This window comes from Myotis daubentonii, chromosome 16 (assembly GCF_963259705.1).
Source record: "Myotis daubentonii chromosome 16, mMyoDau2.1, whole genome shotgun sequence".
Taxonomy (NCBI): domain Eukaryota; kingdom Metazoa; phylum Chordata; class Mammalia; order Chiroptera; family Vespertilionidae; genus Myotis; species Myotis daubentonii.
This window is the reverse complement of record NC_081855.1, coordinates 9,201,609-9,218,917: the sequence shown is the minus strand read 5'-3', so window position 1 is coordinate 9,218,917 and position 17,309 is coordinate 9,201,609. Positions and strand designations below refer to the sequence as shown.

The 17,309-nt window shown below is 47.7% G+C and overlaps 1 protein-coding gene and 2 pseudogenes across 1 annotated transcript; all 3 read right to left on the bottom strand.

Moving 5' to 3' along the window:
• Positions 1-1,678: 1,678 nt before the first annotated feature.
• On the bottom strand, positions 1,679-2,311 carry LOC132218685 (mitochondrial coenzyme A diphosphatase NUDT8-like; annotated as a pseudogene).
• Positions 2,312-4,565: 2,254 nt separating this feature from the next.
• LOC132219378 (pre-mRNA cleavage complex 2 protein Pcf11-like) lies at positions 4,566-8,193 on the bottom strand. The gene is made up of 2 exons (XM_059671732.1): positions 4,854-8,193; positions 4,566-4,642 (listed from the first exon to the last, which is right to left on the bottom strand). The coding sequence occupies exons 1-2, from the start codon at positions 8,191-8,193 to the stop codon at positions 4,605-4,607; spliced, it is 3,378 nt and encodes a 1,125-aa protein (XP_059527715.1). The 3' UTR covers positions 4,566-4,604.
• Positions 8,194-12,001: 3,808 nt separating this feature from the next.
• On the bottom strand, positions 12,002-12,344 carry LOC132219377 (cyclin-dependent kinase 2-associated protein 1-like; annotated as a pseudogene).
• Between the last annotated feature and the right edge of the window lie 4,965 nt (positions 12,345-17,309).

Genomic DNA, 17,309 nt, shown 5'->3' with positions numbered 1-17,309 from the left:
ACTCCTTGCTCACCTTCAACCTGGCAGTCCTGGCAGAGATGTGCCTGGTCACCCAGGAGGGGCTGGCAGAAAGCCCTCCTTACTTACAGCTCTGGATCAATGAGGGAATCGCCTGTCCTCTTCTTCAGGGCAACCTGACATGCTCTCTCAGTGTCCCTGTACCCTCCCACTACCCTCCCACCTGAATGTCAACTCCATGAGGACAGGGAGGGCTGGTGTCTATTAAGTTCCTGTCACTCACTGACACACAGTAGGTGCTCCAGGTATAGCTGACCAATGAGTGAACAAAGAAAATCCTCTGGTGTCCAGACACCTCCTAACACATCAAACTTTGGCTCCTGCACCTATGTGCTGCCTACTTCACTAGCTGCCCTGTGGAGTTCTTCTTCTCTAACTGACAGTTAACTCCCATGGGGAGAGAGCTACCACCAAGCTACCACTGAGAAGGTTCTACCAGAATAGTGAACAAGGTCCCTGGATAAGGGTGTAGATTCGGCTAGGATTAGAAGCAGAGGGGTGTGAATTTTCTGAGGGGCTCACTCTGTCCACTGACCTCCCCAATCACCCACACCACCCATGTGCACATGAACAGCTCTCTGACTCCTGCCTTTTTTCCTAGGAGAAACCCTCAGACCTCTGCCCTCCAGCAGAAATCCCACCATGAGTAGGATCCAGGGTTCTTCCAGCACCTTGAATTCAGGTCCCACACTCCCCTCATGACTCTGATCCGAAGCCAAATCACGTTTTCTACTGGAACAGAGATTCACTGTCCTCTTCACAATACAGGAAGGTGCAGCCATAGGTAGAGGAGGCCAGGAGGACGTCACATCGGCTGTTCTGTCGACACTCTGAGCCTGTGCACCCTAATGTGACTGAATCGCTCCCGACTAGAAGGGAGCTCTGTAGTGCAGGCTTGGGGCTTGCCCTGTGCACTGGATTATGGTCAGTGCCTAGAGACGTGTCTGTACCTGGAAGAGCTTCTCATATATTTGCTGATTGAATCCTCCCCCACTGAATTCTTTCACAGAACCCTGTATCAGTCCACTAGTATTTATATGTGACTAGAGGCCTGGTGCACAAAAATTTGTGCACTGACGGGAGGGGGTTTTGTCCCTCAGTCCCACTTGTGCCCTCTCACAGTCTGGGACTCCTCGGGAGATAACGACCTGCTGGCTTAGGCCCGCTCCGCTCCCGGGTGGCAGAGGGCAGGCCCAATCCTTAGGTGCAGCCCTTGGTCGGGCTCAGAGCAGGGCCGATTGGGGAGTTGGTGTGCCGCCCCCTGTCGCCGCCCCCTGTCATGCACAGCAGGGTGGATCCGGAGGTTGCGATGCCACCCCCAGTCATGCTCATTAGTCTCATGCAGGACTCCTCTCCAGATTCCTGAGGCCCAGCACATGGTCAGCCAGGCACAGAGGAAGGAACCTACAGTGGCTAAGGGTCTGGGCTCCACTCAGAGAGGGCCCGGTTCAAATCCCAGCTCAGTCAAGCTGTCTGTCCTCTCTGAGCCCAGATCACCAGCCAGGGACAGTGCTAGCCCCACTCACAGGGCTGAGGTGAGGGTGAAATGATGCCAAGTACCTGGTGCAGGGTAAGTGCCCACTGCTGTGAGTGACTGAGTGCTTAGACGGGGGTTCCCCAGCCAGGAGACCAGCTTTCCCATGGGGTCTGCTCGAGGTCAGGGCCCTAGTGCCGAAGATGCAGTTGCCCAAGAGTTGGTAAAGGCTCTTTATTCAGTCCTGAGGTCGCGCTGGTCCAGCAGGGTGAGGGCAGGGGCTGCCTGGGACCAGTCTTCAGCCCCAGGGACATCCAGGCTGGACTGGTAGGCACCAGGTACCAAGACCTGCAGGGTGAACTCGGTAATGATAGCAGTGAGCCCCCAGATGCGGTGTGGCCCAAGCAGGAAGACAGGCATTGTGTAACGGAAGTGGCCACTCTTGCAGAATTGGGTGCAGCATTGGTTCTGCACCTGCAGCAGGTGGACCAGTGGCAGTGCAAACACTTCCTCCAACTATGACAGGAGGCAGGGGAGGATGGACAGAGGACTGACCATGGCAGCTTTCCCCCATTGGGACATCCCATTCCCGGCATCCTTGCCCCAACTCACCTCCTCTGGGTTGGACTGGAGGCTCTGGGGATCCAGCGGGCCCACTCCAGCGACCACCAACACCACCGTGCTCTTTGCCTGGGCCAAGGAGGCAGGCCGTCAAGGGAGGCATGGCCTTGGCAGGCCTTTGGGGCTGGAGAAGGGAGGCTGAGAGGGAGACCCCACCCTTGCCATCCAGAGGCCATTAGCAGTCAAGGCCAGGTCCATCTGACCCCAGTCCTGCGTGGGGCTCACTCCAGCCAGACTGACCGACTCAGGTCCCCCATTCAGGCCTCTGGGCCTTCGCAGATTTTCCCTCCACTTAGAACAACCTTCCCTTAATTTTACTACCCTGAAACCTGCAGGGTATGAAGGACATGTCTCTCCCACTCTTCTTTTTTTCTTCATCATTCTATTTATTACATGGATGAATATTAACATCTCATGGTATCCATCTAATTCAGTCAAAACCAACAAATGAAAAAGGTTAACGATTTTTCAAATGAACATTCTTACAGACTCCCCTGTAACTTAAAATAGAAATATGTTCACTGCATTAAATTGTGACAAACTTAAAAAATGTCATTAAAAAAAGTCACCTTTAGTACTTAAATAAATTCATTAATTATTTGATGGCATCAATTTCCAAGTTAAAAAATAAATGTTGCTTCATTCGATACTTTTCAAAAAGGACATCTGGGTGGTTCTCTATAGCTGGATATATATATATATCTGTATATATACATATATATATATATATATATATATATATATATATATATATATCCTGTATAATAATAGAGAAACATGGTAATTAACCATAACTTCGCTACCCTTCCCATTGGCTAATCAGTGAGATACGCAAATTAACTGCCAGCCAAGATGGCAGCCGGCAGCCAGGCAGCTGAAGTGAACATGACGCTTGCTTGCTCCAGTGATGGAGGAAGCCAACATTCCCTGCCTGCCGCACCTCAGCTCTGAGCTCCGGATGAAACAATGTTGCAATTATAGAACCTAAACAAACCCCAGAAACCTGCTTTCAACCAGCGAGGCCTCAGAGCTTAGAGCGGCCAGTGATGGCAACAGAGTTTCAATTATAGAATCTGAACAAATCCAGGTACCTGCTTTCAGCCGGCAAAGGCCTCGGAGCTGGAGCAAAGAGCTGGAGCAGGCTCTCAGCTCCAGTTACCCCTATCGAAGGAAAATAAATCCCAGAATAAAAAGAAAAAAAAGAGAGGCTGGGAGCTTCAGTTGCCCACCAGCCTGAAAACAACCCTCAGCCCCTCACCCAGACTAGTCAGGCACCCCAGTGGGGACCCCCACCCTGACGGGGGTGTGACCAGCTGCAAACAGCCATCATCCCCTCATCCAGGCTGGCCAGGCACCCAAGCAGGACCCTCACCCTGATCCGGGACAATCTTCAGGGCAAACCAGCCAGCCCCCACGCGTGCACCAGGCCTCTATCCTATATAGTAAAAGGGGAATATGCAAACTGACCCTAACAGCAGGACTGGGAATGACTGGTCACTATGACACACACTGACCACCAGGGGGCAGACGCTCGATGCAGGAGCTGCCCTCTGGTGGTCAGGGCGCTCTCACATGGGAGTAGCTCTGTTCAGCCACAAGCCAGGCTGATGGCTACAGTACAGCAGTGGTGGTGGGAGCCTCTCCTGCCTCCTCAGCAGCACTAAGGATGTCCGACTGCAGCTTAGGTCTACACCCTGCTGGCAAGTGGGCATCCCCCGAGGGCTGCCGGCCTGCCAGAGGGATGTCTGATTGCCATCTTAGGCCCAATCCCCTGGGGAGCGGGCCTAAGCCAGCAGGTGGTCATCCCCTGAGGGGTCCCAGACTCTGCAAGTGGGTACAGGCCGGACTGCGGGACCCCCCTCGCCCCCGAGTGCACAAACTTTTGTGCACCTGGCCTCTAGTGTGTGTGTGTATATGTATATGTATATATATATATATGCATAATTGTCCTATTGTTTCTAAAAATTTTTCAAATCTGGCTTTCCTATTTGAGAAAAGGCCTGCCGCGCTCTCTCACAACCCCCCTATGAAGGATAAAACTTAGACTTTGCTTTAATCATCAGAACTACCAGAAAAAAAATTTTTCTTGAGGTTGCTGTTTAATTCCATTTTCACCCAATAAAAAGTACAGAAACACTGTCTTTATTTGATGGTGTCCATAAATATTACACTCCATGGGTAGCAAAAATATTTTTTTATTTACAATTTACAGTTTCACAAGTGAAAATCGTACATTTTTACACATAACAATTTTGTTTTGTTAAATTTGCACACATCTGTATAACTTTCACACAACAAGCACCGGAAACTGTGCAGGCAGTAGGCTATGCAAATACTAAAATGTATTTATAAACCAAATGATAGCTGAAGGCCCTGCCTCAGTTAGGCAATTTATACAGATAGTTCTATATATACATAAAAAAAAAAAATCTTCACCTAGATCCAAACAGCAGCTTTTTTAAAAAAGAAAAACATACTTTTCTCATTTTATTTAAACTGACTCAACTATATCATCTTCCGTTTTAATTTAATGGACCTGGCGCAGGGGTCACCTGTACCCTCCGGAACCTAAGAAGGGGAGGGGCTTGCTCAGGTAACGTGACTGGGCAGTTCCCATCTTTGCCTGGAGAGGAAGGGAACTGATGTTGAGAGCCACAGACAGGCCAGGCACTTGCTGATGGCCTCCCACTAGGTGCCCACACCACCCTCCTACGAGTAAAGCCCATGTCTCGGGAGCAGCTCTGAGATGTTGCTATGCTGTCCTCTGTACAAGCTGGTGGGGTATCAATTTGTTCTTCCTTAACATTGGTACTCTCACAGGGTTCCTGAAATTCATTTCTGACCATGTTCAACATAATATTCAGAGGGTTTTCAACTGGCTTCTTGCTGGGAGATGGTGTACAGTCAAATGAAGATGTATTTTGATCATCTTCATAACATGATGGATGACAAATCTTTCCATCCACTCTGATGGCATTCTTTAAATGCCACTCCTCCTCTTCGTCATCCCAGTATTGTTCAAATTGGTCTTGACAGATTTCACAACTCTCCACTGCTCCAGCTGGCCCTGCCGGTACACTTTGGGACTGCTTTTCCTTAGCAGCTTGCTGAGTTTTGAGCACAACTTCTTCATGCGCCTTTTCAAGAAACTGGCTCTTTGCCCGTTCTTCCAAATCAGCTATTTCCTCAAATTCTATCCAGTCTGTTGAACTGTAGTACCAACGTCTATGAGTAACTTTTCTGCTAACGTCTTTTTTAGTTCTATTTTGCCGATAATGCCAGTCCAAGTGATCTGCATATACATCTGCCTGTGACGTTGTAAACCTCATTCCACAAGAGTAACACTGAATACCAGTGTGCAGTTGATTTATAACACTATCATAACGTTGTTTTAACTCTTCCATTGTAAAATTGGTAAGATCGGGAACATCTCGATCTTCATTTTGACCTTCCTTCTCTTCAGTGGGAGGCTGAGCAGCAACTTCATTTACTTGTGCTGTAGCTGAATCAGGCTGGGACAATTTGCGAATTCCTGTTCTTAGCAGTTTTGAAAATAATTCATTGGCATCTGCCTGACTGAGGTGATGATCAGGATATGCCTTAGGAAGGGCTCCGGAAGGATTCTGAACAAATGCTCCAGGATTTTTTGGATGAACTGGTAAAAATTGTTGTCCCTGGCCAAACGGTACTGGCTGAGCAACACCAGTGAGAACCTGTTGAGACACCTGCATGTTTCCCGCTGTTATCTGAGCAGGTAAATTGCCAAAGTTTCCACATTGAGGACTTTGAAGATTCTTTTCATCAAAAGAGTGTCCAGAAGCTCTGCTAAGGGGATTTGAGAAACTCTGGTTTCCAGGGCCACGCAGTCCATTAAAATTGGGTCCTTGAGGTGAATCAAATATTTGTTCGTGTCTTGGGAATTGCAGTCCTTTGGATGGGGCATTAAAAGCATTGCCAGGTGGCTCACTATATGGACCAGTCTGACGGAACGAAACGGATTCAAGCCTTTGTGAAGGATGATTGTCAAATCGTGTGCCTTGAAGACCAAGGGGAACACCAAACCTTGATGCTTGCTGGTGTTGTGGACCATCAAGTCTTTGAGGAACACCATCAAATCTTGGTTGAACCTGCTGTCCAGGTGGTCCATCAAATCTCTGTGAGCCTGGCTGACCAGTTCTTTCAAATCTAGGACCTAGTTGGCCATGTAATCCATCAAATCTTGGTAAGAGTGATGGCTGACCTGGCTTCCCATCAAACCTGAAAGCATGACAACCTTCCAATCTTGGACCACCTTGACCCAGAGGCCCTTCAAGTCTCAGTCCACCTCCTGGTACAGGACCGTCAAACCTCATTCCACCTCCTTGTCGGACTAAAGGTCCCTCAAACCTGATCCCAAACCCTGGTTGACCATGTGGACCCTGAAACCTAAGGTTTCCACCAAGTTGATTATGTTGTCCTTCAAACCTCAGGCCAGCGACTGACTGGCCATGGTGGCCCTCAAACCTCATTCCAACTCCGTGCTGTAGCAAAGGGCCCTCAAATCTGATCCCACCTTCTGGCTGACTATGAGGTCCATCAAACCTAATTGCAGGTCCTGATGGACCACGACCCCCCTCAAATCTATGTCCACGTATAGGCTGACCTCCGGGATTATCAAATCTAAGTCCACCCACAGGCTGACCATGAGGTCCCTCAAACCTCAGACCAGGGGAACCTTCCAACCGAAAACCACCTCTGCCTGCTTGACCAACTGGCCCTTCAAACCTCAGAGGTGTCCCTTCTGGTCCCGGAGGACCTTCAAATCTCAAAGGACCACCGGCCCCCATTTGTCCAGGTGACCCATCCAATCGAAGAAAACCTGGTGCAGAAGGTCCATCAATCCTAGGGCTTAATTTATTAGGTCCTTCAAAAATCATCTTGGTCGGGCCATCTCTTGTTACCGATGGCCTACTAGGTTCATCAAATAACGGTCTGTCTTCAGCTAACACTGTAAGGCGCTGATTTGTATCTAGGCCGGCGAGTCGTGATGCTGAGGTATCTACAAATGGTTCACCTGCATCTTCACATCTAGGTCGCTTAAGTGGAAAATGATCATTGAATGGTGACCTCTGCTCTTCTCGTACACCTTCTTGATACTGAAATAGCTGTCGAATTTGAGGCGCAACAACAAGGTACTCATCCTGTGTAATTTCACCAGATGCTAAATGTTCACTCGTCTTTTGAAGTAATTCTCTTTTGCTTGCGAGAGTTAACTCTGTGAAAACCTGAAGATTGGCATCTACGCTTAATCGATGCTGTTGTTTTGGGGCTCGAGGTGACACAACCCCTTTAGCGCTCGACCAGCTTTCCCTCCGCCTTAGATGAGGAGATTTACTATGGTCCTCACCTTGTTGTAAGCTTTTATTTTCTTGTGGTCGTTCGTCTTCAGTCTTTTTTATTCGCTTTGGATCTCGAACATCTTGTTCAGCACTTCTCTTAGCATTTCTTTCTTCCCTGGAAGGTGGCACAAAGTCTTCCATATGTGACTGCTTACATCCAGAGTGGCACATCTTTCCAGCTGAAGGCTCTTCAGGCGATTTATTTAGAAATGTAGAAGTCACATGGATGCTAGATGTATTCTGATTGGGGGGTAGAGGTTGAACAGGCCAAGCAGGATCTAATGAATTGACTCTGACATCCAGGGCATGAAGAATCTTCAATGGGAATATCTCATTCCATGTGGAACGTAATTTAAATAGACTTTTTCTGGTATTTTTATCCACCTTTTCAAACACACGAATAAATGTTGCAACTAGATTTGTAGTAAAGGCGGTGAGATACTCTCGGCCAACGTTTTTCACGATAGAATCCATAAGGTACATAACGGGAAGCTTCTCTGAGGAAGGAGCCTTGGCGGTTTGGGCCTCGATGAGAGAGACGATATCCTTGGCGAAGTGCAGGTTCTCCTGGGCTAGAATGGTCAGCATATTGATGTGCGGTTTGCTATTGACGGTCAGGTCTTCGAGGGATGACTGATAATCCCGACAGGCGTCCTCCCGGGCCCCCAAGGGACCGGCCTCGGCCAGGGTGGGCTCTGACATTGTGCCGTGGCCGCAGCTGCAGCCGCTCTTGACACCCCGTGTCACTGCCGACCGCGCTTCCTCTCCCCACTCCGGCCTCACCACGTGCTGACTGACCGCGGAGGGGTATTGGGGGACGACACGGGGGGAACGCCAGGTACTCAAGGCTGCCTTCGCACAGTGATCTCCACACACTTTCAGCCACCTCAGGAGCCTCTTTCTCCACAGGAACAAAAGGGTGCCGGCGCAGGTGGCTGCAGCTCCTAGGGGAATCCTGTTTGGGCGCCCTCTGTTTGGGTCCTGCCCGAACAGGTCCAGGGGTTCCCAAAGGTGTGGACGGAGTCGGCGAAGAAGGAAGGACACAGACAGCAGCGTTCAGTTGATCATCAGAGCCAGGTTCTCTAGCCAGGATCTCCAGCCACGTTCTGTCTTTTATTGCCTTCTTACATCTGCATTTATACCAGTTGATTTTAATCCTCTCAATTTCTATTGCAAAGGTTAGGGCGTTTCTTTTCTCCATTCCAGGAAGTAAAGATTATGTAGCTTAAGCGTGATTGGTCGTAGTTAAAGTGATTAACTACCCGCCTGGCGCTTAGTTAAGGGGTTTTATCCCCTCCCTAGCTTCAGGGGAAAATCCCTACCTGGGGAAACAACCTATCTCGGAGAGGTGACCTCAGTTAAAACACATAGCGCCAAGAAGGGGAGCCAATGTATTAAGAACAGTATGGCATATACATATACGCCAAGTCCCTTGAAAGATACACTGGGCAGATGTTTCTTCCCTGCAGCGACTGTGTCAAGCAGCAAGGACGGACCAGCTTCTGGCATTCAACCACTGAGCCAAGCCAGAGAGGGCTGACAGACACCCTTTATTTTATTTTATTTTACTTTATTTTATTAATTTTTATATATATTTTTTCCTTTGTGTGAAGAAATATGAATGAACTGTACATAAACATGTCAAAGCAAACTAGTTCACTGTCACAACTTTAAATGTCTCAGGAGCACAGCGAATGCTAAACACACTAACATTGTGTTGCTACTTCAATAGCTGGGGAGTGGCGAGCGCTGGCCTATGGCTTAGGATCTGTGTCCATGCTTGTTTCCTGAACCTCCTCCACCTCTGAGAGCTGTCCCCTGCCTTCAGTATGCAAATTAGCTGCCATCTTGTTGCTGCAGGTTTCGGGTCAACACTGGGGTGCCTGGCCAGTCTGGGTGAGGGGATGATAGCTGTTTTCAGGCTGGCGGGCAACTGAGGCTCCCAACCTCCCTTTTTTTCTTTTTTCTTTTCATTCTGGGATTTATTTCCCTTCTATGGCTGTCACTGGAGCTGAGATCCGTCTTTAGCTCTGAGGCTGGGCTCCAGCTCTGAGACCTCGGCTGCAGAAAGCAGGTATCTGGGTTTGTTTGGGTTCTATAATTGTAACACTCTTGCGATCCTGCTGGCTGAAGCCCGGCTGGCTGAAATCGGGTTTCTGAGGCAGGTTTCCCTTCTATAATTGCAACACAGTTGCTTAGAGTTGCAGCTCAGAGCCCAACAGCGGCAGGCGGGGAACGTTGGTTTCCCCTGTCACTGTAGCAAGCAAGCCTCCTGTTCGCATCAGCTGCCTGGCTGCCGGCCGCCATCTTGGTTGGCAGTTAATTTGCATATCTCCCTGATTAGCCAATGGGAAGGGTAGCGAAGTTACGGCTAATTACCATGTTTCTCTTTTATTAGATAGGACTAGTGGCCCAGTGCACGAAATTCATGCACGGGGGGGAAGGGGGAGTTCCCTCAGCCCAGCCTGCACCCTCTCTAATCAGGGATCCCTTGGGGGATGTCCGACTGCTGGTTTAGGCCCGATCCCTGGGATCCCCCTAACTGGCAGCCGGACATCCCTCTTGCAATCTGGGACCACTGGCTCCTAACTGCTCACCTGCCTGCCGACCTGTTCTCCCTAACTGTTCGCCCTGCTGGCCTGACCCCCCTAACTGCTCTCCCCTGCCAGCCTGATTGTCCTAACTGCTCTCCCCTGCCGGCTTGATCCCCAAACTGCTCTCCCCTGCCAGCCTGATCGCCCCAACCGCCTCTGCCTCGGCCCGCCACCATGGCTTTGTCCAAAAGGACATCCAGAAAGTTGCCTGGAAGCTGTTTGGTCTAATTAGCACATTACCCTTTTATTAGTATAGATTGATTTCAGAGAGGGAGGGAGATAGAAACATCAATGATGAGAGAGAATCATTGACTGACTGCCTCCTGCACGCCCCACACTGGGGATCAAACCCATAACCCAGGCATGTGCCCTGACCAGGAATTGAACTCTGGGGCCCTTCAGCCCTCAGGCAGAGGCTCTATCCATTGAGCAACACTGGCTATGGATACACTTTCCCTTTCCACTGGGACGTGTTCTGATTGCTGGAGCTGAAACACTGAAGCTGCCTCACTGGGGCAGAGTGGGGTGCAGTGGGTTGGAGTAGGTGAAGCCCCCTGAAAGCTGGAGAGGGGCCTTGTTTAACAGCCGGACTGTCTCATGGCTGTGCTGCCTCGCAGTTGTATGGCCACACTGTTGGGCTGTGCTACTGTCAGTGAGAGTTTACACAACTGAACTGTCTGCACAGATAGCTTCCTCCTCACCACACCCCCAAGCTGGGGGTTCCTCTTAGGGTTGAAGTGATACCGACCACCCTTGGTTGGTAGCCCAATTGGCCACTTTGGAAAGAGAAGTGGGGAATCCTGATTTTACGTGAATGCTCCAATTTCTTAAGTTGGCAACTAATGCGAACTTCAGGTGTTTGGGCCAAACCAGAGAGGTGGTCGGGTCTGGTGTCCAGGCCACTGGGCGGCACTGGGCTCAGCCCAGTTGTAAAGGGCCCCTAGGCGTCTGGGCAGGTGAAGGGGTTGGGGGTACGCTTCGGTAATTCCAATGTCACCCCACTGGGTTTTGGTGGTTTTTTCCCCACTGATGACAATTTACTATAATCTGTTGGCAGCATAGATAGATATTAGTTACCAGAACTATGTCTCCATAGAAGTGGACAGTATGTAGCCATTCTATTGGGAACTGTGTGCACTTAAGCATCAGCATGATCTTTCAATTTATTTTTTGTGGTTGTTAATGAAAATAAGCTTTATTACATCAAGTAATAAATACATACAAAGATGCAAACAGTATTAGTCACTGTCTTCCACATGTTTGGATCCACTGATGGGAAAGGCGGAACTGAAATGTACATACATCCTTAGGGGAAATTTCAAGGGTCCTTGTCAGGCGAGGTTCTATAAATTGCTCTTCCTTCTGTATTTATAACTTGTGCATTTTAAAGATTGACTTCAAAGTACTAATAGTCATGCAAATGCTTAAGCAAAAAAAAAAAAACACAGAACAGTTACATTGAAAAGAATTTAGACTGTGTGGTGAATGGGCACTGGCTACTATAGTGCTGCCTCAGGACTCACTGAAACAAACCCTCAGAGTTGGATCAGCTCAGAAGAGAAACATAAAGAACCATGTGAGTAACAGAAATGTATCCAGAAAAGAAACACGTATCTGGGAGGCCAACTGCAGCTTGCTGTGATAGGTAACTGACATGCATCCTGTAAATCAATGCTTTAAAAAAACACACAAAATGCCCTGGGTAGTTCTGAACTAACGCTTAAATCTAATAACTGCAAAAATCTCTTCTCCATCTCAGCGATGGGAGGTTCAGAGCCTGATGAACCACGGGAGGGGCACGGGGAGGAGAAACCAAGCTGTTACCATTTTGAAACCAAGTTTCATCTGAAGGGGATGCAAGCATGAGCTGTCACTTCTTGGAAGAAGAAGGAAAGCCTTTCACGTGGACTTAGGGGCTAGGACCTGGTGTTCTGCTCCATCTTGGCCAAGCACTCCCGAACCAGCCATGTCGTGTGGATGATGCCTCGTTTCAGTCTCTCCATCGCGCTCTTGCTGCCCGCGTACGTGAGTCAGATCTCCTTCCCTAGTTCTTCGATGATGACCAGCAGCTCAGCATATTTGCTCTGGGGCGCCTGGCTGTTCTCTGTTCCCTGCATGTTAGAGATGTTGGTCCTAGTCACTCAGCAGCTGGCGGTACTGGGAAGACGTTGCCATGCTGGTGGAAGGCGGATGAACGCTCCCAGAGGCCTTGATGGAGGTGGCGGGCATGTGCATGGTCAAGTTCAGTTTGTAAGACATCCCCCCCTCCGCCCCCTGTCTCCCGCTGCGGGGCGCAGGCCCCATAAGACGGCATCGGCAGCGGTGGCAGTGAGGCCAGGCGGTGGTGAGGTGGGCCTGGGTCTGTGTCCCTGTCTGTGTGCCTGCCCAGCTCCCACACACTTTTTGTTGTTGACAGCTCGAGCGCACTGGCAAATATGGCTGTCCCCTCACCCTGACACTGCCGCAGTATCATGATCTTTCAGTTTCTTGATGTTCTGCCTGTGCTGCTCAATGTCTTTCTGCAGACACTCAAATCTCCTTTTTATGATGAGGGATCTCTTCTTCATGTTGTTTCTTCAAGGCTGCCAGCTGTTCTTTAATCCGCTCTGGGAAGTATCCTTCCTCTTCAGCCTTCTTTTTTTTTTTTTTTTTGTGAAGGTCCCAATGGCTTCCCTGATTGCGCCTGCATTGGAGCTGAAATTATCTGACCATTGCAGCCAAAGTCTCTGGCTTACATGGCCCTCACACTCCACACTTGGAGCCGCAGATGTGCCACCGACGCAGAGACTGCCCTGGTTGTCAGTGCCGCGCAGTTCCGGACTACCCCACTTAGTTTTAAATGCAAACCTGCCTTGGACAGGCCTTGAAGGTCTCTTTTCCATGGCGATCACGGGGTAGCAGGCCAGCCAGCACCCACAGCCCCAGGGGTCCAGGGGTGCCGGCTGGCCTGCGCCGGGGCTCTCTCTGCCTCCAATCCACAATGCAATCACCGATCACCGGCCGCCTTTGCCCGCCCCCACCTCTTGCCTGCCGCCTGGGTTTCAGATCCCTTTCACCTCCCAGCATTGTGGCTACATATGCAAATTACCCACCATCTTTGTTGGCGGTTAAACGCCATCATGGCTGGCAGTTAATTTGCATATTGCCCTGATTAGCCAATGGGAAGGGTAGCGAAGTTACAGTAAATTACCATGTTTCTCTATTATTAGATAGGATGAGAAATATATATTGAGTGCCTACCACATGCCAACTCTTTATGTTAAGCACTTTATTATTATATTTTATCCTTGCAACTCATTTTTTCATAACATTATTTTTATTGTTTTATTGCTTAAAGTATTACAAAGGGTACTACATATGTGTCCTTTTTTTTGCCCCCGCCCTTGACAATCCCCTGGCCTCTCCTACACCCCAGTGTCTTATGTCCATTGGTTATGCTTATATGCATGCATACAAGTCCTTCGGTGGATCTCTTACCCCCCTCCCTCCTGCCCCCCAACCCTCCCTGGCCTTCCCCCTGCACTTTGACAATCAGATTGAGGCAGCTCTGCCTCTGTATCCATTATTGTTCATAAGTTTATAATGGTCTTTATTATCCATGAATGAGTGAGATCATTTTTCCCGTGAAAAGAACAAGACGTAAAGAACTCAGCTAACGTGCCTGAGGTTTTAATGCAAGTGGCAGTGCCATACTTATCACTAAATTTTTTCTTTGTCAATCCTCACCCAAGGGTAAGTTTCCCTGGCCCAGACCAAGGCCAAGGATCTAGCCTGCAACTGAGGCAGTTAGCTTGACTGGAGTCAAACCCAACACCTTTCAGTCCACTGGTTCACAACTCTCACAGGCAAACAGCTCTATCTCTTTCTCTCACTCACAGGCTGCTCTAATTTAATTGAAAACATCCAGAATTTTCTTCTGGTCACTAGTAAAAATAATCTTATTAAACTCACTGAAGTCACATGTCCACATACAACCATCATCACTGTGGTCTAGACAGTTAGATATGCTGATACCTTCACTCTGGGGCCCTGAATAACAACCCCCAGAAACAGCTGGATTTGGAAATTGGCAGATGTTAGAAAAGGGAAAATGGAAGTCATGTCCACCACAGGCCACTGTCAAATAAGTATTTGACTTCTGGTTTTCATTGTGAAGTCCTAACTTCCATCCTTATAAGAGAAAAAAAAAAAGAGAGAGAATAACAATCTGAAAAGCAGGAGCTCTTGTTAAATCCATCTGAAATTAACTATGACTATGAAATTAGCCTTTGCTGCTGCAAACCGTGGAGATTTAGGGCTCTGTTAGAACAATACAACCTAGCCCAGCCGTGGGCAAACTACGGCCCGCGGGCCGGATCTGGCCCATCCGGCTGTTCTATCGGGCCCATGGATCCGAAAGAGCGAGGGTTCTCTTGCTCTCCCCGCCACTCCTTCACCAGCAGCAGTGTTAACATGGCAACGTCGGGAAACACAGCCGCAGCTCCTTCTTCTGAGTGGGCAGATTTAGATCCGCCCATTCAGTAGAAAGAACAACCTCTCAATCTTCCAGTGGCTCCTTGTAATTCCCGCGGACGCGTCTCGGGACATCACCCTGGGAATGCATAGACACGTTATCGTGGTGATGTAGGGAGACACGCCCCTGGAGAGCACAGTATCAGAGCCTTTCTGAGGTAAGATTAAGAGCTCTACTCAAACACAATTTTTTTCCTGTTCCCACATTCTGTACATCACAATGACTTGTTAATAAAACAACAAAGACTTTCAGCTGTAAAAATGCTTGCTACAGGGCATTTGTGTTAACATGCACCACTGCACATTAGCATCAACGCAAACACGATGGAAAGCTATGTACCCTGCATTAACCCTAACTGCGCTGCATTGCAGTACTGCACCACACTGCCATGGCAGCATGGCTAGTGTGAACAAACCCTAATTCAGTGGGTTGAACAAAAAGATTGTATAGAAATGTGATGAACTAAAGATTTTATTACAAAATCGCTTAATTTCAGGGTTTCAGAAGCAATTGGACAAATGAAAAACTGAAAATCAAATGTTCATATCTAATACTTGGATGAAACCCTTTCCTGGTAATGACAGCCTGAAGTCTTGTACTTATGGACATCACCAGATGCTGGGTTTTCTCCTTTGTAATGCTCTGCCAGGCTGTCACAGTAGGGGTATATATATAAATATCCTGCCATTTCCAGCTTTTAATAAGAAAAACTGTTGCAATGGGCATTTAAAAGTGGCACCTGGTTGTTTCTATAGAGTCCAGTGGATGCAATCTGACATTATAATGGTCTCTTTCACACTATGTGCACTGCGGCTGTTTTTTGTCAGTAACGGAAGTGCTAGTGGTAACTACTGGTTACCCATGTTTTGCACTGCCCTAGCACCTCCCATACAAGTGTGTCTGGAAGACACAGCAATGTGCAGCTATGTGTGTTATCATAAACAAAGGGCCTGTGTGAAAGATACACAGGTTTTCTATGGAGGAAAGGGGTTGTTCTCTATGGTCAGGGTGTGCCTCTGTCCCATGTATGAACTTTTTCAGATGATTTTGTTATATATATATATATTTTTAGACCAAAAATCTTATAGTAGAGCAAATTTAATCACTTGTTTTTATACTTTACTGTCTTATTTTAGTAAAGAATTTAATAAGAAAACGGTACTGTTGGTTTCAGCCCAATATTAAACATGAATGGACCAAAGAAAAGGAAAGTGGACAGTGAATGCCGAGTGTTTAAGAGGGAGTGGACAACAAAATATTTTTTCACAGAAGTCCAATCAATGCCGGTATGTCTGATATGCCAGGAAACACTTGCAGTCTTCAAAGAGTACAATCTCAGCCGTCACTTTGCCACAAAGCATGGCAACTATGCTAGCAAGCAGTGACCTCAAGAACGGGAGGCTACTGCACAGAGGTTGATGGCTAAATTACAGGCTCAGCAAAATGTCTTTCACAGACAAACTGCAATTCAAGAGACAACTACCAAAGCAAGTTTTATGCTATCATTCAAATTAGCAAAAGCTAGCAAAGCTCTCTCTGAAGGCGAGTTTTTGAAAGAATGTATGATAGAGACAGCAGGTCTCTTGTGTCCAGAGAGCAAAGGCAAGTTTGAAAAACTCAGCTTATCGCGCAGGACAGTGACTCGTCGAGTGGAACTGACTGATGAAGACTTGGCCAGCAAGTTAAATAGTAAGGCAGAGTTCTTTAAGTTTTATTCACTAGCATTGGATGAAAGTAATGACGTAAAGGACACTGCTCAGCTCTTAATTTTTATCCGAGGGATTAGTGACAATTTTGAAATTACGGAGGAGTTTTCAGCCATGGAGCCACTGAAAGGAAAAACACGGGGAGAGGACTTGTATGACCGGTGTCTACTGTCATCGAGAAAAGGAAGATACCATGGAGTAAACTTGCTAATGTCACGACAGATGGATCTCCAAATTTAACTGGAAAAAATGTTGGACTGCTAAAAAGAATTCAGGATAAAGTGAAAGAGGAGAACCCTAACCAAGATGTTATTTTTCTTCACTGTATTATTCACCAGGAATCATTGTGCAAGTCTATATCACAACTTAATCATGTTGTTAATCCAGTCGTAAAGCTTGTTAATTTCATTCGAGCAAAGGGACTTCAGCACCATCAGTTTACTAAGTTTCTGGAGGAAATTGATGCGGATCACCACGACTTATTTTACCACTATCGTGTCCGCTGGTTGAGTTTGGGCAAAGTTTTCCAACGAGTGTGGGAGCTCAAAGAAGAGATTGGTGCATTTTTGAAATTAAAGGGCAAGTCTGACGAATTTACTGAGCTGAGTGACAAGAATTGGCTGTGTGACTTTGCATTTGCTATAGATATATTTTCACATTTGAATGAGCTAAATGTGAAGCTACAGGGAAAAGATCAGTATGTACATGGCATATACACTAATGTGAAAGCCTTTCAATCGAAGCTGATTTTCTTTTCCAGACAAATTTCAGACAAAGTCTTCACTCATTTTGCCACACTAGCCACACAGAAGGAGACCATCCAAAACGTGAAGAAATACAGCAAATCACTGGATGACCTGAATGCAGAATTCTGTCATTGGTTTTCTGATGTTGAAAAAATTGACCAGTCACTTCAACTGGTGGCCTGTCCTTTGTCACAAAACCCTGAAACAGCACCAGAAGAGGTGCAACTGGAACTCATCGATCTTCAGTCTGACTTTGTCC

Coding starts and splice junctions, on each gene's coding strand:
- LOC132219378 (XM_059671732.1), bottom strand. CDS start 8,193: ATGTCAGAGCCCACCCTGGCCGAGGCCGGTCCCTTGGGGGCCCGGGAG. Junction 4,643..4,853: donor CAGCATAGCAACATCTCAGA/GCTGCTCCCGAG, acceptor GCCAGGTCCATT/AAATTAAAACGGAAGATGAT.